The sequence below is a fragment of the Bos javanicus genome, chromosome 21 (genome assembly GCF_032452875.1).
Source record: "Bos javanicus breed banteng chromosome 21, ARS-OSU_banteng_1.0, whole genome shotgun sequence".
Lineage (NCBI taxonomy): Eukaryota > Metazoa > Chordata > Mammalia > Artiodactyla > Bovidae > Bos > Bos javanicus.
In genome coordinates, this window is record NC_083888.1 from 56,020,675 (window position 1) to 56,047,061 (window position 26,387).

Genomic DNA, 26,387 nt, shown 5'->3' on the forward strand with positions numbered 1-26,387 from the left:
ACAGAGAGGAGATTGAGGCTCACAGAGATTAGGTAACTTTTTTTTTTTACTTTTTGGCCACACCATGCGGCATGTGGGATCTTAATTCCCCAACAAGGGATCAAATCTGCCCCCTGCATTGGAAGCACAGAGTCTTAATCACTGGACCACCAGGGAAGCCCCAAGGTTAGGGACTTTGACTAAATTTACAGATAACGAGTAAGCAGTAAAGCTGGGATTTGAACCTGGCCAGCCAGACTCCGGATTCTATACTCATCAACACAATGCCATAATGTCTCTCTGAGTAAATCCTGCCTGAATTGGACTCCAAATTGGTGGATCTGGGGAGTCCTGGGCTTGGGAAGTTCCCTGGCTGGGGCTCGCCCCACTGCAGATGGAGAGATAGCAACCACCTCCACCTAACAGACCCCTCTGCTTATGTTAGAGTCACAATCCCCAGACTTTACTAAGGACTGTGGCTCCATCCTCCATAAGCAGAAATACAATGGACCTAGAGAAAAAGAGTTATGACAAACCTAGACTGCATATTAAAAAGCAGAGACATTATTTTGCCAACAAAGCTCCATCTAGTCAAAACTATGGTTTTTCCAGTAGTCGTATGGATGTGAGAGTTGGACTGTAAAGAAGGCTGAGCGCCAAAGAACTGATGCTTTTGAACTGTGGTGTTGGAGAAGATGCTTGAGAATCCCTTGGACTGCAAGGAGATCAAACCAGTCCATCCTAAAGGAAATCAGTCCTGAATAATTCATTGGAAGGACTGATGCTGAAGCTGAAGCTCCGGTACTTTGGCCACCTGATGTGATGTGATATGATGTGAAGAGCCAACTCGTTGGAAAAAACCCTGATGCTGGGAAAGATTGAGGGCAGGAGAGGGGGATGACAGAGAATGAGATGGGTAGATGGCATTCAATCTTCACCTCAGCCCTAGAAAGAGGTGCTATTACTAACCATACTCAACAGAGGGGAGAGTGAGGCTCACAGAGGTTATCCATTCAATAGACATGAGTTTGAGCAAACTCTGGGAGATAGTGAAGGACAGGGAAGCCTGGTGTGCTAAGTCCATGGGTTCGCAGAGTCGGACACTACTGAGCAACTGAACAACAATAAGTAAGTGAAGTAAGTCAGAAAGAAATATCATATGTTAATGCATATACGTGGAATCTAGAAAAATGGTATAAATGATCTTATTTGGAGAGCAGAAATGGAGACACAGACATAGAGAACAAATGTATGGATACCAAGGGAGGAAGATTGGGATCGGAAGAATTGGGAGACTGGGATTAATGTATATACACCGCTGCTGCTGCTGCTGCTAAGTCACTTCAGTCGTGTCCGACTCTGTGCAACCCCATAGATGGCAGCCCACCAGGCTCCCCGTCCCTGGGATTCTCCAGGCAAGAACACTGGAGTGGGTTGCCATTTCCTTCTCCAATGCATGAAAGTGAAGTGTGAAAGTGAAGTCGCTCAGTCGTGTCCAACTCTAGCAACCCCATTGCAGACTACCAGGCTCCTCTGTCCATGGGATTTTCCAGACAAGAGTACTGGAGTGGGGTGCCACTGCCTTCTCCAGTATGTACACTACTATGTATAAAATAAATAGCTTACGAGAACAGACTGCATAGCACAGGGAACTCTACTCAGTGTTCTGTGGTGACTGAAAACGAAAGCAAGTCCAAAAAAGAGGGGATATGTGTATACATATAGCTGGTTCACTTTGCCATATGGCAGAAATGAACACAACATTGTAAAGCAACTGGACTCCAATAAAAATTACTATTAAAGACTGAAGCAGGAATAAAAAAGAAATACAGGCCAGTTTCTGGCAAGGAGCACAGTTTCAAGCATCCACATGAGAGTCCATCGTGGTTTCCTGGGTTAGCTCACTTAGCAAATCTCTAAGGGACATGGGGCTGCACAGAGGGGCCACAGCAGCTGGAACAACACAGCAAAGGTCACAGATCCTGGCCAGGAAACAAGCAGCACAGAAAGGGAGTTAAGTAGGAAGGGACAGACAACAAGCTCCCAGCAAACATCCCCGCAACTCCTGTCTGACTCTCTGCGACCCCATGGACTGTAGCCCGCCAGGCTCCTCAGCAGAGGGGAGATTTGTCCTGTCCATGGGGTTTTTCAGGTAACAATGTTTGAGTGGGTTGCCATTTTCCTCCTCCAGGGGATCTTCCTGACCCAGGGATCAAAACTATGTCTCCCGTGTCTCGTGCATTGTAGGCAGATTCTTTACCTGCTGAGCCATCAGGGAAGCCCAGGCCCACAGTGGACAGGGGTTACCTAAAGATTTCAGAAAGTGTGCATCATCACGAATATGGGGAAAAAGATGACCATTTTGGTTAAAGTGAGTCAACTGAAAATTTTTGCCAAAACACCAAGGATGGCTTCTTGACAAACCAAAAGTTTCTTACACTTAGGCTTAGAGAAAGTAAGTTAACACAAATGACACTGAGGTACCCCAGCTCATTTCATCTTTATGACTGCCCATGAAGGTGTTTGTTGGTTGGTTTGTTTTTTAACAAATGTGGAAACTGAGGCTCAGAAAGTGACTTGGCCAGGGAAGGCACTGAACGGGAGAGCTAGAATTTGAAACTGGCTCCTTCTGACTCTACAGTCTATTCTCTGCAGGTGGCCACATTTGTGGATGTGCAGACAATTCTCCAAAAATGAATGACCCCACTGCGTAATGCTAAACGTTTCACCTCTTAGTTCCTTAGCCCAGATTCCCCAAAGGAGTACTACAGGAGGTGGGGAGAGACGGGGATTGAAATCTAGGAAGAAAGTAGTTTTTTATGCCTGAGGGTATCTTACGGCTATTTCTGGGACTGACATTTAATCGGCCTAAGGCTACTTGTGGCCGTATCTTTCCAGGCCCTGGGGAGAAGAGCTCGTTTGTTTCAGAGAATTCTGTCCCCAAAACACTCTGGTCCTATCTGAAGCTATCACACACGTTCCATTCATGGCCTGGGTCAGTTCCTGTTACGATGAAATCCAGGATTAGAAAACTTTCTATTCTGGAGGATGAAAAGATTTTCACACTCTAGGATATGGCCTACTTGTTTTGAAAAATACAGTGAAGCATCATTAGTTTGGACTGTGCTCCTTCACAATTGCTGATGATGCTAAAACTGAATAGAATGGAGTTTAAGTCAACATTTACAAAAAAACAGGAAAAGAAAGAAGAGAAGGAAAAATGAAGCAAAGAATGAAATATACATGGCCCTCTGCAGAATGCTATAGGAACGGATAGGAGTAAGAAGCTACTCCTATTCCCAAGGAGTTTACTGGAGTTTACAAGTTTCTAAGATAATTATGAGTCCAAGTTTCTAAGATAATTATAAGAGTCCACAAGCTAGCATGAGCAAAGAGTCATAGCTTCCTGGGCTTGGAAAGAATTTACAAAAGGTCAACTGAGCCATATGTGTTCTCACAATAAATTAAGATTTTATTCATTCAACATCCAATCATTCATTAGTTGATTTGAAAACTAGTTACTGCGTGTTCATGATGTGCCAGGTCTGAAGTTAGGCACTGATTGTAGAGACTTTAATAGTCTACATACATAATCTCATTCATTCAACACTCCCCCTCCCAACCCTACCCTGTGAGACTTGCTTTTATTCCTGCTATCATTCTGTTAGTACTATCTGCCCTATTCCCATGACTTGACTCAGTGCTGGGTGAAGACAGATAACTCAAACCAGCATGCAAAATTAGGCAATTCCTCTTCCTCTTCAACCCCATGTCAGATCCTAAAAGTTAGCTCCACTGATTTTTGCATTAAGGGTCAAATAACAAGGGACGTGCAGTTGCATGCCACCTTTGGGAAGTGACTCATCTGTTTTGTGTGCTTGTAACCCTGCTGCACTGGAAAATGTCCCAAACTGGAAATCTGTCTGGGAAACAAGAGGAAACACCTGTGAAGAAACCCCTGTCCCAGTGCCCCTAGGACAAGTGGAAGTCTCCAAAGCCAAGCTCATTACCACTGCAATGAACGCCATCATCCTCGAGTTCATATCCTGGGTCGCAGCGGCAGATGAAAGAGCCATAGGTGTTGACACAGGTTTGTACACAGGGATTCTCAGTTGCACACTCGTTCACGTCTGTGAAAAACAAAAGCATATCACTGACCATTCCCACAAGAGAACGTTTGTATTAACTCGGCAGAAGGATGCACCAGCAACGAAATTCACTACCACCAGGAGACCAGATCCACAGATACCAAGGATCTCCATCTAAGACCTGTCGGATGGAGACTCAGACCCCAGAGTGTCCACTGAAGAAGCCTGGGCTCCATCCACCAGATCCACAGATGCCAAGGATCTCTATCTAAGACCTGTTGGATGAAGACTCAGACCCCAAAGTGTCCACTGAAGAAGCCTGGGCTCCATCCACCAGATCCACAGATGCCAAGGATCTCTATCTAAGACCTGTCGGATGAAGACTCAGACCCCAGAGTGTTCACTGAAGAAGCCTGGGCTCCATCCATACTTTCCCTCTGGGGCTGCGAGTTAGGAAGGGTGGAAATGGCGTGTATACATATCATATACGTGTGCAGACATGTACACGTTTACACCTCCAAGGAAGTCTACTCTCCAAGGCTCGCCAACAGGAATTTCTAGGCTACATCTGCTCCTTCCCATCCGCAATTAGCTCTTACCTCACCCCCACTGACTTTGAAGTTTCAGATAAAGAGGTAAATAAGCATGATAATTTACAAAAGATAACCATTCACTATCACTGTGGACTGAACTGTGTCCCCTCTAAAATTCCTGTGTTGAAACCCTCATCCCCACATGTGATGATATTTGGAGTTGGGGCCTTTGGGAGGTAATTAAGGTTAAATGAATTCATAAAGGCGGGGCCCTTATGAAAAGAAGCACTGGGGCTCTTGCTCTTGCTCTTTCTGTTGTGTGATGACTGGGGGAAGGTGGCCACCTACAAGCCAAGAAGCACCCAAGCAGTCAATCATGCTGGTACCTTCACCTTGGACTTTCAGCCTCCACAACTGGGAGAAAGTAAATTTATGTTGTCTAAGCCACCACGGTCTATGGTATAATATTTTATCATGGCAGCCTGAGCCGACTATGATAGATGGACTTAAATAATGTCACTGATTATTACAGAAGGATCTCGTACTCACCGAATCCTTTCACCCCATGTTACAAGTTCAGTAGGTTAAGGAGAGAACCACAAAAGGGCACAAGGAAACTTTAAGGAGTGATGGGATATTCGTTGGGCTTCCCAGGTGGCACCAATGGTAAAGAACTCACCTGCCAATGCAGGAGACATAAGAGATGAGGGTTTGATCCCAGCATCTGGAAGATCCCCTGGAGGAGAGCATGGCAACCCACTCCAGTATTTTCCCCTGGAGAAGCCCATGGACAGAGAAGCCTGACAGGCTACAGTCCATAGGGTTGCAAAAAGTCGGACATGACTGAAGCGACTTAGCACACACGCATGGGATATTCACTGTCTTGAGCTGGCGATGGTTTCGTGGGGATATATGTTTGTCAAAGTGCATGAAATCGTGTGCCTTTAACAGTGCAGTTCATCTTATGTCAATTATACATCAACAAAGATGTTTATCTTGGTTTTGAAGTTGAGAGATGTGCCCAAGTCCCCAAGCTAGCAAGGGCACAGTTGAAAATGGGACGTGAGTCAAGGGTCTTTCTGCAATATACAGGATTCATCCTGCAGAGCTCAGAGAAGGGGAGGCAAGGAGGGAGCCGTTGCTACAATGGCACTGGCTGGCCCATTTTAAACTCCTCTCCCTGATACTCCATATGACAATGACCAAAGTGCCAGCTGAGGAAATTTCTATCCCTTTCAAAGTCCAGGGAAACCTCTTCAGACTCTTAATAGAGATTTGAATGCTTTCAGAATTAAAAGGGAAGTGGCTCGAGAAGTTTTCCTTACAGAAGAGGGCAAGCCCGTATCTACATTGCTCCCACATCCTGGCATCTTTGAAACTTTCAGAGGGGCAAAAAAAAAAAAATAGATGGCCATGCAGGGCAAGTCCAGGGAGATGCCAGTCTCCACCAGTGCAAAGGAAGTCTAGAGGCTGTGCACCCAGGAGGCCAGGAAAATGTCGTGATGCCAGGCTGTCCAGGCAGGACTGCACCAAGGAGGAGAGCTCGAGTCCTCGGCTTCCAGCCAGAGGCTGGCTGTGCAAGGACAGCAAGCTCAAGACCTGCCCTCTTACAGCCTCAGCTACTTGCACTTCTGCCCCCAGGGCCCTGGTGGCCCTCTCTGGCCAGCCCTGCCCTCCACACATACCCAAGGGCCCTTCTGAATCCCCCGCTCCCGACTCCAACCTGCTGGACAGGACGACTGGACTCTTGGGCTTTACACTCCTTTCTGCCACCACCTAACTGTGTGACTCTGGCCAAGTTGCTTAACCTCTTTGAAGCCTGGTTTCCTCATCTGCCCTGCCTACCTCACAAGGCTATTGTTGGGGCTCAGTGAAATGAACAAATGTGACAATCCTTTGACGAGGGCAAAGCCCTCTACCTTGCTTGAGGTGTTAGGAATACAAAAGCTCGCTGGAGTTTGTCACATCCTGTGTCATCGTGGGCCCTGCTGATGCAATATCCCAGTGGCTGAGTGCCTGCATCCAGGCCTGGGTGCTGTGTCTGTCGCTTTATCACACTGCTGGACCCGGAGCCAGGTATGTTAACTGCTCCTTGTCAGAGGATGCTCTCCATGGGACACAAGGGCCTTTGGGCTTCTCTGTGTGTGGCTGTGCCTTAGGAGGGGCTGGCATCTCGAACTTCCAGCCCTGGCACAGAGAAGCCTGCATCTGCGCTAAGCCACTTATCACAGCAGCAAAGGAGCCAGGCGCCTGCTCCCCTGCCCAATCAGCTCCCTCAACCTCCCAGGCCAGCCTCTGCTCTCAGAAGAAAATGACCTCTCCTGGCGAGAGGAACACAGTCGAGACTTCTTGGAACAATCAGCAGAACCAGCTTTGGAAGAGAGACTGACAAAGAATCCAGGATCCAGCTCTTTAACGCTGATGCCTTCCTGTTTACTCAATGATTTAGATACGATTAAACTAATGGAGACATAATATCCTCCAACTAGCTGGCCAGGAGCCTGCCAGCCAGACCTCAAGTGCTGTGACAAGGAAATGGATCCTGCAAAAGCTGGTGGCAGGCTCCAAACAAAGACCTCATTCTGAGTCTCTGGCGCTGTCCCCACCCTGGATGGGGCAGCTGCCAGGGACTGGAGGCCCCGGGCTGGGGGCTGGGGGAGAGGAGCTGGGGGCCAGGCAGGACTTGTGCTAATTCTTTGGGTCTTAAGTCCCCTGTTCACTTCCTGAGCAGAAGATACCTTCAGCTGGAAACTGCCATAAGCCTGGAACTTGTTTTTCTTACTTATCAGTATGTGACACAATCATGTGAAAGTCAGAAAATGCCTTTGTTTCATTCTGTTACTGCGGGGAATGTCGGGTTGTAAGGGAAGTTACCACCATCACCATCCTATTACTCTTTAAAATAATAGGCCCTCTTAGCATGGACAAGGGAAAGCTATAATGACAGGCATTGAAGTTGCCTGTGGGGCTTCCCCTGTGACTCCGGGGTAAAGAATCTGCCTGCCAATGCAGGAGACAAGGGTTCCATCCCTGATCCAGGAAGATCTCTCATGGCACTAAGCAACTCATCCCGTGTGCCACAACTACTGAAACCCCCAAGCCCTAGAGCACGCCCTCTGCAACAAGAGAAGCTACCACGGTGAGAAGCCCACGCACCACAGCTAGAGAGTAGCTCCTGCTTGCTGCAACTAGAGAAAGCCTGTGCAGCAATGAAGACCCTGCACAGCCAAAAGTAAAATAAATGAAGAAAATTATTATTTTTTAAAAGTTTCCTGTGAAACCCTTGCATAAAGTATATGTGAATACCTCGCAATTCATCAGGAATCAGGAGCCCTCTTTCTTTATCCCTCTTTGGGCCTTGGGAGTTGAACTCAGTCAGGCTAAGAGGACATGTGAGAAAGCTTCTGACTGATCAAAAATGTTGGCAAGGCTACTTGTGGACAGCGGATACACAGAGAGAAGCAAATCCATGAAATCGTAAGCTCCCAGCTGGTGGATGATGTGGTTCTAATCTCAGTAAATGCGCAGAGTACATCCTGACATGTTTCACATAAGCTCAGTTAGGATCTCAGGTTTCTGTAAGCAACGGCATGAGCGGGCAGTGAGTGGAAATACACTTTAACAAAGGCGTTTCCCACCGACATAAGCTGTCAGACTCTGAAGAAGACAGCATCTAGGGTTTCACACTGTGTTCAAGTTATCATTCACATCACATACCTTGGCAAGACCTTCCATCCTCGTTGAGGGTAAAACCAGGGTTGCATGTACAGGAATAAGATCCGGGAACATTCGCGCACAGCTGCTGGCAGTAGCCATAACGACATTCATCAATGTCTGGAAACAGAATTGCAAGCAAGATAAGATATTTCTTCTCCATCACCGATGCCACCCCCAGCATCATTATTGCCCGTCTCTTCTGGAACAGGATCACAAGGGAAGCAAAGGGGAGCTAACGCAAAGACAGCACCGACTAAGCCTCAGGGAGGGTAACACCCCTCTGGATTCCAGGCTCAATCTCCCCACCATCCTCCCTGACCTGTCTCAGTCTTGTGAACACCTGAATCTATCTTGAAAGTTGCAGAAAACAATTTTTTGCTTAGAGAGGAACGTTGGTCCAGGTGACCTCTAGGATTTCATCCGAATCTAAGACTTAACGCTAAGACGGATCCAACCCTGACAGGTGCTCTAAGATTCTACAGAAGCATGTCACTGCCCTGGGAACAGACCAGTTAAAGTGTAAAAGGATTCCACAGCCTGGTTCCTGTAGGCTCTTTGCCAGCTCCACTAATAATGAATATGGGGACCTCCCTGGTGATTCAGTGGTTAAGAATCTACCCGGTAATGCAGGGGACATGAGTTCAATCCCCGATCAGGGAACTAAGATCCCAAACATCATGGGGCAATTCAATGCGTGCACACATCTAGAGAAGCCGCCACTCGCCACAACCAGGCCTGCCTGCTTCAACGAAAGACCCCGCATGATGCAACTAAGACCTGACACAGCCAAATAATCATTTCTCTAAAAATAATAATAAATAATGAATATGTCTGGCTGTTGGGAACAAGACTGAGTACAGTCTAGGCTGAGCTGGGGAGCATTGCAGTCTGGAGACCTGTGAACCCAGGAGCACAAGGATGCTGGAGTTCGCCTTGAATCTCCTCCTTGTAGCACAGCAGCCATCAAACTCTGGATAAACACACTTTTTAAAACTACAACCAGCCTTTCTTGAGCAAGCAGCTATGTGGGTGAATGGTTCCTTTTAGCAGAGCCAGGCTGACATGTGCCAGTCAGTGGGGAGTCTGAGGTTATGGGAAAGCACTTCCCAACACCCCAAGCTGATGGGCTGGAGAAACCACTCCTGCAAGATAGGATGTTTTGAATGAAGCCTCCAGGTGGGGACTAAGCTCTCACTTGATTTATACCTATCACGGGTCCCTATTTCATGCTCATCTCCTCCTAAACGTTTTCCCTCTGGTATCCCAGTTCCTTTGGAACCAGGGTCCATTCAGGGTTTTGAAGACCAGCTTAGAACTTTTCTCTGTGCCTGGCTTCTATCACCTACTGCCAGAAAGCAGTAGCCCCTCACTGGAAGGACTGATGCTGAAGCTCCAGTACTTTGATGCTGATGAGAAGAGCTGACTCATTGGAAAAGACTGACGCTGGGAAAGATTGAGGGCAGGAAGAGAAGGGGGTGACAGAGGATGAAATGGTTGGATGGCATCACCAACTCAATGGACTTAAGTTTGAGCAAACTCCAGGAGAGAGTAAAGGACAGGAAAGCCTGGTGAGCTGCAATACATAGGGTCACAAAGAATTGGACAAGACTGAATGACTGAACAACTGCCAGAAGGGACCCCACCCCCACATTACTCATTATTCAGCCCCCCTCAGAAGCTGTGCCCTGCCCTTGTCACTCTGTTTTATCTCTGAGTGGTAGCTACTTTTAACCCAGCTCACCCCACCGCTGAGTGGCATGCAGCTCCCACGTGGAAAGCACATTGACTTGTGCAGTTGCTGGTCCTGCCTCTTATGTGGGTGCAGTTGGGTGCATCCCCAAGCCCAGAGAGGCAGCAGGGGGAAAAGAGGGCATCTTCTGCCTTAGGGGTGGCTTGGAGGAAAGGCAATCCCCTGGCCCTTCTTTTTCTGCAAAGGCAATGCCTCCAAAGTCATGCAGAAAGGGTGGTGGATGGCTATGGAACTTGCACCTTGAAAGCAAAAGAAGAGTTTGGCCAGGAGAAGGCACAAGTTTAGCCATATTGGGGAAAGTGAAAGTGAAGTCACTCAGTCGTGTCCGACTTTTTGAGACCTGTGAACTGTAGCCCACCAAACTCCTCCGTCCATGGGATTCTCCAGGCAAGAATACTAGAGTAGGTTGCCATTTCCTTCTCCATTTCCTTTCTTCTTGGAGAAAGGTCCTCACTTTGGATGTCAATTGTAAGCAGACTGTGCGTGCAGCACCAATTAGGCCTCCAGGAGCATCCTTCCTAAAGCTTCATGCCCTGTGAATAAGAACAACCCTCCTGGTGGAGGAATGTCCCAGTTACTGTCCCCACTCAGACGGGGAGGGGTTTCCTGGCCCCAAGGTCTCTGCAATCCAGCCTGTGTGTCCCGGTCACCTGGTCTTCTCTAGCACCCCCTGGTGGTGGAAAAAATGGACTGAAAAACAGGACACAGATTTTAGACCCAATAGCATATTCAAAAGCAGAGACATTACTTTGCCAACAAAGGTCTGTCTAGTCAAGGCTATGGTTTTTCCTGTGGTCATGTATGGATGTGAGAGTTGGACTGTGAAGAAGGCTGAGTGCCGAAGAATTGATGCTTTTGAACTGTGGTGTTGGAGAAGACTCTTGAGAGTCCCTTGGACTGCAAGGAGATCCAACCAGTCCATTCTGAAGGAGATCAGCCCTTGGATTTCTTTGGAAGGAATGATGCTAAAGCTGAAACTCCAGTACTTTGGCCACCTCATGCGAAGAGTTGACTCATTGGAAAAGACTCTGATGCTGGGAGGGATTGGGGGCAGGAGGAGAAGGGGACGACAGAAGTTGAGACGGCTGGACGGCATCACTGACTCAATGGATGTGAGCCTGAGTGAACTCCGGGAGTTGGTGATGGACAGGGAGGCCTGGCGTGCTGTGATTCATGGGGTCGCAAAGAGTCAGACACGACTGAGCAACTGAACTGAACTGAACTCTTTGTCCAACATGTTCCTCCTCTATGCGTCTCAGTTTCCAACTCTATAAAAGGTGGATGACATAATATATAACATCCCTTCCAGCTCTGAAATGCTACATATTGAGTTCCCATACAAATAACTCACACTGATCTGCTTATGTTCAAATCAGTGGCCTCAGATTTTCCATAATAGCTGAGGTTGGTTAAAATGCAAAGCAATCATCATATTCACACATGCCCATGCGCAGCCAACTCTTCGGTGCCTGGAAAGGAGAACCAAGTGAGGTCCAGGCTGGCTTGTCAGGCCCCTTTGGGCAGGGCTCTAGAGGCGACCTCAACACAGTTTCAATCAAGAGAAAACGGGAAAAAAGAATCTTTTTGTCTGTTTGTTTCCATGAGGTTGTTTGGATTTATTTCTAAGCACCTCCAGGACTGACTTTCAGGCAACAGCAGCGTCTTGAGACTTTAAACTAGAAGGGCTTTTCCAAGAAACAGCAAAGAAATCACACCCTAGAAAGAGAAATTGCAGTGACAACTAGAGATTGTTATGAGTGCGTGCACTTGGCTAAACCAAAGACTAGAGGGGAAGAAAGAAAAATAGCCCTCCAGGAAAAATAAACAGAGGGATCATATAGCCAATGCCAACTGCAAGGGAGAAAATTCTCAATAGGTGCTGACTGACTTTTTAAAAAAGACCAGAGCTAGACGGGTGGGCATGGGGTGGGGGATATGGTGGGGTATTGGAAGGAGATGATGTTAGATCTGAATCCCCTGATTCATATTTGAAACCTGGGACATTTCTATGACAAAGCAAGCACTCCCTTCTATCGGTAGGATTTCTAATTAGGGACAGAATAACCCTCACCTCTACCACTTCCTGCCTCTGTTATAAATTTCCAAAGGCAGAAAAAAGGTCTAGGTAAGACCAAATATGAACCTTTAAAAATTACATTAAAAAATCCTGATGATGGAGAGGCAGTGACGAAGGCCTGAAAAGCACCTTCTTATCCTGGCAGAGTCTTTATTAAACTCTATATAAACAGGGCAGTGAAAGGGAGGAAGACCGCAAGGCTCAGGGCCTGAAAAGCAGGGTAAGCAGCTGCAGCCATGATGGATCGATCCCAACTGTCAACAGCAGGGAGCCAGGCTGCCACAAGCTTGGATTTGCCACAAGTCTGCATTTGGGACTGGACAAAAACATGTTTTGGTGGTTCAGTGGTAAAGAATCTACCTGCGATGCAGGAGATGCAGATCCGATCTGTGGGTTGGGAAGATCCCCTGGAGAAGGAAATGGCAACCCACTCCAATATTCCTGCCTGGGAAACCCCATGAATACAGGAACCTGGAAGGCCATAGTCCATTGGGTTGCAAGAGATACAACTTAGTGAGTAAACCACCACCATTGTCATAATAAAAATAAGAGAAAGTGAAAGTGGCTCAGTCATGACCGACTCTTTGCAACCCCATGGACTATACAGTCCATGGAATTCTCCAGGCCAGAATACTGGAGTGGGTAGCCTTTCCCTTCTCTAGGGGATCTTCCCAACCCAGGGATCTAACCCAGGTCTCCTGCATTGCAGGCAGATTTTTTACCAGCTTAGCCATGAGGGAATACTGGATTGGGTAGGTCCAAGAATACTGGAGTGGGTAGCCTATCCCTTCTCCAGTGGATCTTCCTGACCCAGGAATCAAACCGGAGTCTTCTGCATTGTAGGCAGATTCTTTACCAACTGAGCAATCAGAGAAGCCCAAAAATAAGAAAGTGGGGGGAAAAAATTCCTGGTGATGACATGCTGTCATGCGGTGATGGTGACAAGTGATCTTAAAGGGTGGTGCTCCATGTAAGCTCAACAATCTTCTGCCACCCACAACCCCAAAGAAAAGCCCATTGCCCTTAAGCCACCCAGCCATGACCACGATTCACAATACCCCCAGGCAATCATTCACTTTCAAGAGCTTCTGTATTACCTAAGCACTGGCCTTCAAGCAGCCAGTAGCCATCCGTGCAGGAACAGGTGTAGCCTCCTTCGGTGTTGATGCAAATCTGGGTAGGGTTACACTGGTGGGAGTCCGTTGCACACTCATCCACATCTGTAACACAGACATATTCCAAAGAATGTCACCTACATCTGTTTAGAGCCCTTGGAGCCACCAGAGGTGCTAACTGCTTGCTTGTCTGGCTGGGAGGCAGTTGATTATGTCCCTGGATTACATCACCTCCCTAACAGGTACCACTAGGAGACCCTGGCTTTTCTGGAGGGGGCAGAGCTAATCTGCTCCCTGGAAAATCTACAAGGGAAATGGCCAAAAAGAAAACACACATCCTTAAGCACTGTTCTGCCATCCTGTCCAACATTCTCTGAAAACAAGTTCACCTTGATGACAACCATTACTTGATTTAGAAATGTATTTTGTATTAGGCTCATCCATTCACATATAAACAGGTCTGCTGTGTACCTTCTGGGTGCACAGAGCCATGATAAACACCTCTGAGAACAAGAACAGAAGGAAGAGAAACATCCCTCGTTAGTGGAAGCTTGCGAGTCACTTGACTGCATCCACACAGGAAAATCTTTTCATTTGGGGCCCCTGCATCTTCAGGAAGCTTCTAGGAGCCCTCCAGCCTTCCCTCCTCCACTCCAGAGCTCTGGGGCTCACCTCCTGCTGCCCTGTACTCAGATTGGGTTTCTCCATGCTGTCATTACACATGCCCATCTGTCTGCTGCCGGGCAGGTACTTGTGCCAAGTCAGTCCCTTCTCCTTCAGTGGGACCATCAAAGCGCAGAGACCAAGCTGTATTATGCCCACGTTTCTCATATGGTGTACGCAGTACTCAAGACTGTTTCAGCTGAAACGAATCCTACTTTCTTTTCTCCCCACACTGCACCTTAGGGAGTCCTGGAACAGGTGCTCCTGACACCACGCCCTCACTTTGACAAAACTCCACAGAGATTCACCCCGCACACTTAATTCATCTGGCCTGGCCCTGCCTCTCCCCTTCACTCCCACCCTCACCTGCCTGCATCCTTAGTAGGGCTCCGGCCTTTTGCCCTCTCATCAGGGTTTGCTCATCTACACCCTACCCCTCCAGAATGGACCATCGCACCATCAGAAATATCAAGTTGACAAAAAGTTTGTTAGGGTTTTGCCATAACAGCTTCTGAAAAACCCAAACATTTTGGCCAACCCAGTAGCATTAAAAGCTGCACTTCACTGAGACTGAGCCGTGCACCTGGCTCCTCATTTTCCTTTCACAGTCGCCCCATGCAGTGGGCTCGTGATTCCCATTTTACAGATGAGAAAATGTTGCCAAACATGCTATAGCATCGAGGTCTGTGCAGGGATGACAGGGCTCATGCTGCCGGGCCTTGGCAGGTCACGCAGAGGAGAGAGGGTTGAGCTTTTGCTGCCTTTTCCTGCCCCACCTGGGAAACTGTCTGCCTCTTAACATTGTAGATGGCAGACTGGGGGTGGGGGGAGGGGGCGGTGGTGCAGCGCTGGGGGGCCCCGAGGATTCCAAAGTGTTAGCTCCATAGGTAGTACAGGGGTGCACTCAGGAAGCGAGCACAACTGATCCAGTGAAACAAACATTCAGCCAGGTAAGTGATGGTCTCCTGGGTCCAAGGACACCACCCACCACAGTCCACCACCACGTGCCTCATCAGTCAACACCAAGGACGCTGGTTGGTTCCCACCCCAGCCCCAGTGACCAGAGTCTGGACATCAAATGGAACCAGGCTCCAGCTGTCTCAACATGGACAACCTCCAAGAACCTACTTCCAGGGTGGCAGCCATCTCTGCTGCACCCCAACGATGTACAGCCTTGATGGCAAAGACCCAGGGCCGTTCTCAGCTGCAAGAGCTCCTGCCTTGGCCCCAGGCATCGCCTCCAGCCCCAGCTCTGCCCACCCAGCAAAGCCTCCCAGGGGATCCCGCAAATAATGCTTGGCCAGCAGCCGCTCCTGCTCAAATCCGTATCGAAGCCTAGGATAATAAATAAAGCCACTATCGGCCAGCACATATTTACATTTTTCCGGCGGGAAGTGATGGATGACAATTGTACCCTGGGAACAACTCTGCCTTAGGAATGTGTGCTCTTTATCCTGCTTCAAGGGGAACGGAGGGTGAAGGAGCAGCAGAGCCGTCAGAGAGCCCTGGGGACAGCAAGTTCCAGGGCTCTGTGCTGTGTAACCGGCATGGAGACGACGTGCCCCCGGTAGCCTGATAGACAGCCACCAAACTGGGAGAGGCCCAGACTGGGCCCAGAGGAGCGTGGGAGGCCTCAATGTGTAGGCAGGTACAAACTATTCAAATCATCCAGAAACAAAATCTCTAAGGTTTATTTTTTTTAAATCCACCATTTTTACTCAGTTAAACAATTAACTCAGTTATACTGCATATCTGTTGATGGACATTCAAAAAACTACTTGAATTGACTGATTGGATGTCTTGAACGGGTTGAATTCATTGTCAATTGATTGACCTTGAACGGATGGTCAATCTAAATATGTTCTGAGAACTCAGTAAGTCTGGGAGTCTCTGGGGGAAGTATGTCCCATATTTATATCCTCAAAATATACCTGGTTTTAACTTGGGTCCATGCATGTGTTAAATCATGTCTGATCCTTTGTGACCCCATGGACTGTAGCCCACCAGGCTCCTCTTGTCCATTGGTTTTCCAGGCAAGAATACTGCAGTGGGTTGCCATTTCCTCCTCCAAGGGATCTTCCTCCTCCAAGGGATCTTCCCACAGGATGGAACCCATGTCTCCTCCTTGCGTCTCCTGCATTGGCAGGCGGGTTCTTTAACACTTAAGCCAGCTGGGAAGTCCCCACCTCGGGTCCATAGTAAATGTTCAATGAATGAATGAATGAACACATGGGCAACACACATTAAGGCCTTTGAGTCCCCAGACAAGTTTTTCCAGCCAACTTGCTGACAAGTGTGTAGACTTTAAAAACAACCACCTCCACTGAAAACCCCCATCAGCTTGCACACCTGAGGAGCTGAAACTGAGAACGTTCACGCCTTGGGTTCCGCACGAGGTGAAAAGACTCATCACACATTCCAGCTCACAGCTGAATTGCTTACATTAAATACCTTTGATTTAAATAACAGAAGGGAAAAAATACGTCGAACCACTCCCAAGGACATTCTTTGGCAAAGGGGCCTTTTCTGCACCAGTGGAAAAGTACAAGTTAGGGCAACCTAAGTAAGTACCATTATCCTCAGATGCAAATTGTGCTGGTTACTTCTTCCCTTTTCTGTGTAATGTTTAGGAAACGTCCCTTAAGAGAAGAGGATGCTGGGTTCATTCAATCATTCATGCCCTTGCTCATCTATTAATTCTTTCTGTTCTACTGTGGCTGTGAGTGTGTGTGTGTGTGTGTCTCCTCCCAAACCTCCAGGCTGCTGAGAGAGCCAGTGGGGAGCACAGTCCCTCCAACCATGTGACTCCTACAGTGTCTCTCCTGGGGCTGTAGTCCCGGGCAGCTGCCTGGGCCCTTCGAGGACTCTAGCACAGCAGCTGTGGCTCATCTCTCCTCCGCCGGGAAGACATCTACCCACTGTCATCCAGCACCCCGATAACTGGAGGACAGAGCTCCCTGACACCTCCAGAACCAGATCACAGCCCAGCACTGCACCTGTCCAGGAAGAAATCATTCTCCGTGTTAAACAACACATCCCTGCTGCCCAATGCAGCTCTGAGCTGTTGCCCTTTCCTGCAGACCTCCCCAGGGTGGCCGTCAATTACAACATTCTTGGGACTTCCCTAGTGGTCCAGTGGCTAAGACTCTGCGCTCCCAATACAGGGGGCCCTGGTTCGATCTCTAGCCAGGAAACTAGATCCCGCATGCTGCAGCTAAGAATCCACACGCCACGACTAAAAGATCTCACATGTGGCAACTAAAAAGAAAATCTTATGCCTCAGCAAAGACTGAAGATCCTGTGTGTTGCAACTAAGACCTGGCACCCAATAAATAATAAAATAAATAAATATACATGCATGCATATTAAGTCACTTCGGTTGTGTCTGACTCTCTGCGACCCTATGGTCCATAGCCTCCCCGACCAGGCTCCTCTGTCCATGGGATTCTAAAGGCAACAACACTGGAGTGGGTTGCCATGCCCTCCTCCAGGGGATCTTCCCGACCCAGGATTCGAACCCGTGTCACTTACACCTCCTGCATTGGCAGACAGGCTCTTTACCACTAGTAGCACCTGCTGCTGCTGCTGCCTAGGAAGCCCCAAAATAAATGCATATAAAAATGATTTTAAAAGTACAGCAATCTCAAACAACAACTGCTCACTTAGAAAAGTTCTCAAAGCAGTCAACCTCATCTCCTTGACCCGCTTCCAGGAGGCAGAAGTGGGCTCCCGGCCTTGGTACAGCGGCCCACATGTCAGACATACTCATTCAGGAGGTCATATCCATAGCTGTGTCCCATGCCCCCAGCTGGTGCACTAAGGCAGCAAGATCTCACAGGGGCACCAGGTGGAGAAACTGGCCTCAAGACATCAGAATACAACTGCCCAACAAACCAGGACAACAAAAGGAACAGAATCTTCCAGGCTGAGACCTTAATAAACATTTCTCTGAACAGAACATACAAGTGGCCATTAGGCACATGAAGAGATGCTCAACATCACAATTATTAGAGAAATGAAAATTAAAACTGCAATGAGGTATCAACTCATACCAATCAGAATGGCCATCATTAAAAAGTCTACAAATAAATGCTGGAGACAGTGTGGAGAAAAAGGGACCCTCCTACAATGCTGGTGGGAATGTAAGTTGGTGAAGCCATTATGGAAAATAGTACAGAGTTCCTCAGAACACTAAAAATAGGATTACCATATAATCCAGCAATCTCACTCCTGAGCGTATACCTGGACAAAACTATAATTTGAAAAGTTCATAGCAGCACTATTCACAATAGCCAAGACATGGAAACAGTGTACACGTCCACTGACAGACGAGCGGATAAAGAAGATGTGATGCATGTATACAATGGAATACTACTTGGCCATAAAAAGAATGAAATAATGCCATTTGCAGTAACATGGATGGACCTAGAGATTATCATATTTAATACTAAGCAAAGTAAGTTCAGAAAGAGAAAGACAAATACCATACGATATCACTTACGTGTGGAATCTAAAGTATGACACAAATGATCTTATCTATGAAATAGAAAGAAAATCAAGGACACAGAGAACAGAATGGTGGTTGCCAAGGGGGATGCGAAATGGGGGAAGGATGGAGGGGGAGGTTGGGGTTAGCAGGTGTAAACTATTATATACAGAATGGATGAACAACAAGGTTCTACTCTACAGCACAGGGAACTATGCTCAATATCCCATGATGAACCAGGATAGAAAAGAACAGGAATAAAGAATGTCTATATGTGCATACGTCCGAGGTCAGGGGCAGCGGCCGAGACTACCAGACTGCGACAGCGCAGGAACGGCCGAGAGGAGCTACTCCGCGTCCGAGGTCGGGGAGTGGGGGTGGGCGGGCGGCCGAGAGGAGATGCCCAGCGTCCAAGGTCAGGGGCGGCGACGAGAGGAGTTACCCCGTGTTCGAGGTCATGGGTGGCGGCCGGGAGGAGCTACCCCATGCCCCTAAGCCCGAGGCCAGGGGCTGCGGGCCGGAGGAGCTACCCCACGCCCCCATGCTCGAGGCCAAGGGTGACGGCCGGGAGGAGCAACCCCATGCCTGAGGCCAGGGGTGGTGGCCAGGAGGACCAACCCCACGTCCAAGGAGCCGTGGCTGCGCGGGCGCAGGAGGGCCTAGAGGAGCTATCCCACGTTGAAGGTCAGGAAGGGCGGCGGTAAGGAGATACCCCTCGTCCAAGGTAAGGAGCAATGGCTGCGCTTTGCTGGAGCAGCCGTGAAGAGATACCCCACGCCCAAGGTAAGAGAAACCCAAGTAAGATGGTAGGTGTTGCAAGAGGGCATCAGAGGGCAGACACACTGAAACCATAATCACAGAAAACTAGTCAATCTAATCACACTAGGACCACAGCCTTGTCTAATTCAATGAAACTAAGCCATGCCTGTGGGGCAACCCAAGACGGGCGGGTCATGGTGGAGAGATCTGGCAGAATGTGGTCCACTGGAGAAGGGAATGGCAAACCACTTCAGTATTCTTGCCTTGAGAACCCCATGAACAGTATGAAAAGGCAAAATGATAGGCTACTGAAAGAGAAACTCCCCAGGTCAGTAGGTGCCCAATATGCTACTGGAGGTCAGTGGAGAAATAACTCCAGAAAAAATGAAGGGATGGAGCCAAAGCAAAAAGAATACCCAGCTGTGGATGTGACTGGTGATAGAAGCAAGGTCCGATGCTGTAAAGAGCAATATTGCATAGGAAACTGGAATGTCAGGTCCATGAATCAAGGCAAATTGGAAGTGGTCAAACAAGAGACGGCAAGAGTGAATGTCGACATTCTAGGAATCAGCGAACTGAAATGGACTGGAAAGGGTGAATTTAACTCAGATGACCATTATATCTACTACTGCAGGCAGGAATCCCTCAGAAGAAATGGAGTGGCCATCATGGTCAACAAAAGAGTCCGAAATGCAGTACTTGGATGCAATCTCAAAAACGACAGAATGATCTCTGTTCGTTTCCAAGGCAAACCATTCAGTATCACGGTAATCCAAGTCTATGCCCCAACCAGTAATGCTGAAGAAGCTGAAGTTGAATGGTTCTATGAAGACCTACAAGACCTTTTAGAACTAACACCCAAAAAAGATGTCCTTTTCATTATAGGGGACTGGAATGCAAAAGTAGGAAGTCAAGAAACACCTGGAGTAACAGGCAAATTTGGCCTTGGAATACGGAATGAAGCAGGGCAAAGACTAATAGCGTTTTGCCAAGAAAATATACTGGTCATAACAAACACCCTCTTCCAACAACACAAGAGAAGACTCTACACATGGACATCACCAGATGGTCAACACCGAAATCAGATTGATTATATTCTTTGCAGCCAAAGATGGAGAAGCTCTATACAGTGAGCAAAAACAAGACCAGGAGCTGAGTGTGGCTCAGACCATGAACTCCTTATTGCCAAATTCAGACTGAAATTGAAGAAAGTAGGGAAAACCACTAGACCATTCAGGTATGACCTAAATCAAATCCCTTATGATTATACAGTGGAAGTGAGAAATAGATTTAAGGGCCTAGATCTGATAGAGTGCCTGATGAACTATGGAATGAGGTTCGTGACATTGTACAGGAGACAGGGATCAAGACCATTCCCGTGGAAAAGAAATGCAAAAAAGCAAAATGACTGTCTGGGGAGGCCTTACAAATAGCTGTGAAAAGAAGAGAAGTGAAAAGCAAAGGAGAAAAGGAAAGATATAAACATCTGAATGCAGAGTTCCAAAGAATAGCAAGAAGAGATAAGAAAGCCTTCTTCAGCGATCAATGCAAAGAAATAGAGGAAAACAACAGAATGGGAAAGACTAGGGATCTCTTCAAGAAAATTAGAGATACCAAGGGAATATTTCATGCACAGATGGGCTCGATAAAGGACAGAAATGGTATGGACCTAACAGAAGCAGAAGGTATTAAGAAGAGATGGCAAGAATACACAGAAGAACTGTACAAAAAGATCTTCACGACCCAGATAATCACAATGGTATGATCACTGACCTAGAGCCAGACATCCTGGAATGTGAAGTCAAGTGGGCCTTAGAAAGCATCACTACGAACAAAGCTAGTGGAGGTGATGGAATTCCAGTTGAGCTATTCCAAATCCTGAAAGATGATGCTGTGAAAGTGCTGCACTCAATATGCCAGCAAATTTGGAAAACTCAGCAGTGGCCACAGGACTGGAAAAGGTCAGTTTTCATTCCAATCCCAAAGAGAGGCAATGCCAAAGAATGCTCAAACTACCACACAATTGCACTCATCTCACACGCTAGTAAAGTAATGCTCAAAATTCTCCAAGCCAGGCTTCAGCAATATGTGAACCGTGAACTTCCTGATGTTCAAGCTGGTTTTAGAAAAGGCAGAGGAACCAGAGATCAAATTGCTAACATCCGCTGGATCAGGCAAAAAGCAAGAGAGTTCCAGAAAAACATCTATTTCTGCTTTATTGACTATGCCAAAGCCTTTGACTGTGTGGATCTCAACAAACTGTGGAAAATTCTGAAAGAGATGGGAATACCAGACCACCTGATAAGCCTCTTGAGAAATTTGTATGCAGGTCAGGAAGCAACAGTTAGAACTGGACATGGAACAACAGACTGGTTCCAAATAGGAAAAGGAGTACGTCAAGGCTGTATATTGTCACCCTGTTTATTTAACTTATATGCAGAGTACATCATGAGAAACGCTGGACTGGAAGAAACACAAGCTGGAATCAAGATTGCCTGGAGAAATATCAGTAACCTCAGATATGCAGATGGCACTACCCTTATGGCAGAAAGTGAAGAGGAACTAAAAAGCCTCTTGATGAAAGTGAAAGAGGAGAGTGAAAAAGTTGGCTTAAAGCTCAACATTCAGAAAATGAAGATCATGGCATCTGGTCCCATCACTTCATGGGAAATAGATGGGGAAACAGTGGAAACAGTGTCACACTTTATTTTTCTGGACTCCAAAATCACTACAGATGGTGACTGCAGCCATGAAATTAAAAGACGCTTACTCCTTGGAAGGAAAGTTATGACCAACCTAGATAGCATATTCAAAAGCAGAGACATTACTTTGCCAACAAAGTTTCGTCTGTGAAGGCTATGGTTTTTCCTGTGGTCATGTATGGATGTGAGAGTTGGACTGTGAAGAAAGCTAAGCACCGAAGAATTGATGCTTTTGAACTGTGGTGTTAGAGAAGACTCTTGAGAGTCCCTTGGACTGCAAGGAGATCCAACCAGTCCATTCTGAAGGAGATCAGCCCTGGGATTTCTTTGGAAGGAATGATGCTGAAGCTGAAACTCCAGTACTTTGGCCACCTCATGCGAAGAGTTGACCCATTGGAAAAGACTCTGATGCTGGGAAGGATTGGGGGCAAGAGGAGAAGGGGACGACAGAGGATGAGATGGCTGGATGGCATCACTGACTCGATGGACGTGAGTCTCAGTGAACTCCGGGAGTTGGTGATGGACAGGGAGGCCTGGTGTGCTGCGATTCATGGGGTCGTGAAGAGTCAGACACGACTGAGCGACTGATCTGATCTGATATGTGCACAGCTGAGTCACTTGGCTGTACAGCAGAGATTGGCACAACATTGTAAATAACTATACTTCAATAAAAAATATAAAATTAGAATCTTCCAGGCACTCGGGGACAGCATGGGAAAAGGCCACAGTCTACAAAGCTGCTGAAGGGTTAGCCCTCGGAGCTGGAATCTGTGATAGAAGCAAGTAGCAATAGACAGGTCCCCCCGGTCTTGTCAGATGGAGTTTCACAGGGCACCCTGACTATCATGCTGTTGCTTTATGCCTCATACGTCCTTCCCCGGGAGTGAGTGAGTTCTCAGCATACAACCCACTTTCTCATTCCCTATAAAACTAATGGTTCCAAGTATAATCTTAGGGTAAACTCACAGTTTATTATATAAAAACCTCTATAGGCAGCTAAAATGGACAACATGCCGCCATAAACACGCATAAACGTGTGTGTGCTTAGTTGCTCAGTCGTGTCCGACTCTTTGCAACTCCATGGACTGTAGCCCACCAGGCTTCTCTGTCCATGGGGTTCTCCAGGCAAGAATCCTGGAGTGGGTTGCCATTTCCTCCTCCAGGGATCTTCCAGACCCAGGGATCAAACCTGTGTCTCCTGTACTGCAGGCAGATTCTTTACTATCTGAGCCACCAGGGAAGCCCGTGCATAAACGTGTTTGAATACAAATAATATGCATACATAAGCCAAGTACTTATTATATTTGAATATGCATATTATGTACCTACACGTATTTACATTTCAGCATTTATTCCTAAAAGTTCAAGGGAAAATAGTTAAACTGTTCTCACAACACAAATTCTCATTGAAATAAATGTCCCTTGAAAACTGTAAAACAAAGCAAACCAAAACAAAAACTAATGGTTCCCCCATGCCCACAGGGAAAAGATTTCCCAAGTCATGCTGCCTGTACCAAAGCTTAAGAGGAAAAAAAGACCAAAGGTCTGAGACCTCCCCAGAAAGGGCTGCTGGGTTAAAAACAAACAAACAAACAAAAAACGTTGAGGGCAGGCAGAGCTGGGTGTGGATCCAGTTCTTGCACTTAAGAACTGAATATTACCGACAAGTTGATTCATCTGAGGGATGCTCAGATGCTCTGCAAAACAGAGCTGCAACAGCCTGCCTCCACAGCTGCTACGAGAGTTCACAAATAATTGTGTTTGCAGGTGCTATTGCCGCCACCTGGCGCACAGGAGGTACTTGGGAGGTTTTAGTTTCCTTCCTTAGTGAGCTGCTGTTTCTAAGAGTTGTGAAAGATGGGGGAAGCTTGTCTTCTGCCGGCTGCAGGCTTTGTCCTGGGATTCAGAAGACACAATGATGACAGCTCTCAGTGGGCTGTGAGACACAGGTAGCTTATGGTTCAATCAACCACAGTCACCAACTGTCCATGATTCTGTAACTGAGGATGTCCGGAAGCCTAAGGGTGCGTGTGTCTTACTGAAGTCCACAGCCAAATACCTTAACTCCGTGATTCTTCCCTCTTCCTGTGTTTTCTCTTCTCCGATACTGTGATTAAGGCAGGGCTGCCTTTGTGAGCCTGTGTACACACCCTCGGCTGAGCGTCTCGGGTCTTGTGTGAGAATGGCCATCAGCCAAAGGGAAACATTCTCACTGGGTGACACCAGGAGAAAGTGTCCAATGCCTTTGGAAGCCTGCACCTTTCCAAAGGCCTCCATGAGTCCTTTTTTGGACACGGCCAAATCATTTCCTTGGTAGTAAATTTTTACCCAGTGAAACAACATGTTTTCCCAGCCCGTTTTTGTTCCCTCCTTGCTCAAGCTAATGGGGCTTGATAAGAAAGAAGAAAATAAAAATGGCACATTCCAATGCCTCCAATTGAAGCCAGTTTCAGGCCTGCTGCTGGGCTGGATCGGGGCCATTTTTCAGCGAGACAAGCTCAGCCAAGGCTGGAAGCTACACAGGACCGACTTCCCAAACACCTGCTTAATTAAAGACCTCAGCGTTTGAGAACTCTCTTGTTGAATTCCCAGGACATCTGCATTCCATGTGTCTTATGGGTCTGGGGCAGTCGTCAGAAGCCAGCTCTTTCTGTGTTTACAGCACTTTTCCCAATGCTTGATATTAAGCTTAGAACACAAAGCCTGCTCGTTTCGTGCCTCTAATTAAGCAACAAATATGTGGTCCATTTTCCAAACAACAAAAAATCCTCTCGGATGAAACCAGCTGGGCTGCAGCTTCCAACTTCTCCGTGGATTCAATTTTTCTATCCATAAAGCAAGAGCTTGGAGGAGAGCTCTGAAAGGCCCTTCTAGCCCTGACCTTCTACAGAAACAAACTATGCAACTAATGGGGATCACATTGTTTGGTTCTTGGCTAATTTTTTTCATCCAGAGTGCTTGGTAAACATCAGCTGACTTTAGCTGCTCTCAAACTGGGCAGTGAATTGGCTAGGCTCATTCAAGTTTTGACAACGTGTGAATGATCACTGCAGGTTCAGGCATGGGGGTGGGAGTGGGGGAGCGACACATACATTCCTTCCTGAGTATCATGCACCAATAGTCCTGAGAGGTCTCTTCACTGCAGAGTTAATTACTTAATGTATTTATTAATAATGACTTTAAAGTATTTTGTAGAAATATACTGTAAGATTCTTTATGCTAACATTATCATTAGCATTCTTCAGATTTATGTTCTCTAAGAATCTAGGTATTCCCCAAATGATTAACTACCTGAAGATTTTAAAAAAATTATAAACTTACAGCAATGAAAAATATTTCATACTTGGGAGCACATTACACAAAATAGTGTGAATAAATTTGTTTTACTAGACTTAAAAAAAAATTGTCCTGAGAGTAAGGGGACAAGGCTGCTTATTGACAATGTAGACAATGGTATTTTTCAAAAGAGCACGAGACTTTAGCTATTATTGTGATTATAAAGCAACAAACGTGGAGCTCAAACAAGATTCCCATTTGCCAAAATTCTTGCCATTTGTCCATCAACAGAGAAGGATTTTTGCAACTATACAAGTCAGTGGTTCACAAACCTAGCTGCCCAAGAGAATTACCAGGCTAACACAGAAAGTCTGGGGTGGAGGCTTGAAAAACTTTTTAAAGTGACCTAAGTGATTCCAATGTAAAACCATATCTGGAGCTTGCCGTGCCAGACTAAAACTTCTTAAACTTTAATGTGCACATAACTCAGTGAGGATCTTGTTGAAACGCAGGCTCCAATTCCATCTTCTCTGCGTTTCTAATAAGCTCCCAGGTGACGCCAATACTCCTGGCTCCAGGACCTCACTCCACGAGGCAAGGTGCTGGATTATTGAGAGCGGTGTTTGGTTCTGTAACCACGCAACCTGCTCAGAGTTTAAGAAGCTGTTCAAGAGAGTCTGGGAAGGAATTAAGTGTTCAAAAGTCAAACTGGCAATCCCTAGCCAGATTCTTCTCTAAGATCAAACCTGTTAGTTATAACAGTATTGTGATTTTTAGAGCCTTATTTAAGAAGTTCTCAACACAGTCAAAACCACAGTCTAAAAATGCTTTCCTGGGAGTACAAACAACAGCTATTACTCACATCCACCTGCAATGGTTGTGAGCACTGTGTACCTACAAAAGGTTCTCCTTTCAATTTGCTGGTGGTGTTTTGATTTCCTAAGAGTTAACTCAGTTCCCTAAATCTTAACTAAGTTCTTAGAAAATACTGCCCCCAAAGTGATGACAAAAAGTGCAAAAGATTCCAATTAGGAGAAAAGACAGGGTTTTTCCTTCAGTGCAGACCATCCCTTGTTCATGAACACAGTCTATAAATACTTAGCTTTTAAATTGTGTCATCTCCACTGCATCTCCCATAGGCTCCATCTCCCAGTTCCCTCTGAGCTATTCCTCCCCCACACCCTCAGCTCAACGTCATCCACAGTGCCCCAGGCTGGGATCTCCTTGTCCCTGATCCCCACA

At 46.9% G+C, this 26,387-nt stretch overlaps 1 protein-coding gene across 3 annotated transcripts in view; it reads right to left on the bottom strand.

Moving 5' to 3' along the window:
- Positions 1-26,387, bottom strand: part of FBLN5 (fibulin 5) — a 93,086-nt gene that overhangs the window by 17,901 nt on the left and 48,798 nt on the right. For all 3 annotated transcript variants that reach the window (XM_061395119.1, XM_061395118.1, XM_061395117.1), the window contains 3 exons: positions 13,242-13,364; positions 8,318-8,434; positions 3,990-4,109 (listed from right to left, as the gene is read on the bottom strand). In XM_061395119.1, coding sequence (XP_061251103.1) covers positions 3,990-4,109; positions 8,318-8,434; positions 13,242-13,364 — 360 coding nt within the window. The remainder of the gene's footprint in view (positions 1-3,989; positions 4,110-8,317; positions 8,435-13,241; positions 13,365-26,387) is intronic.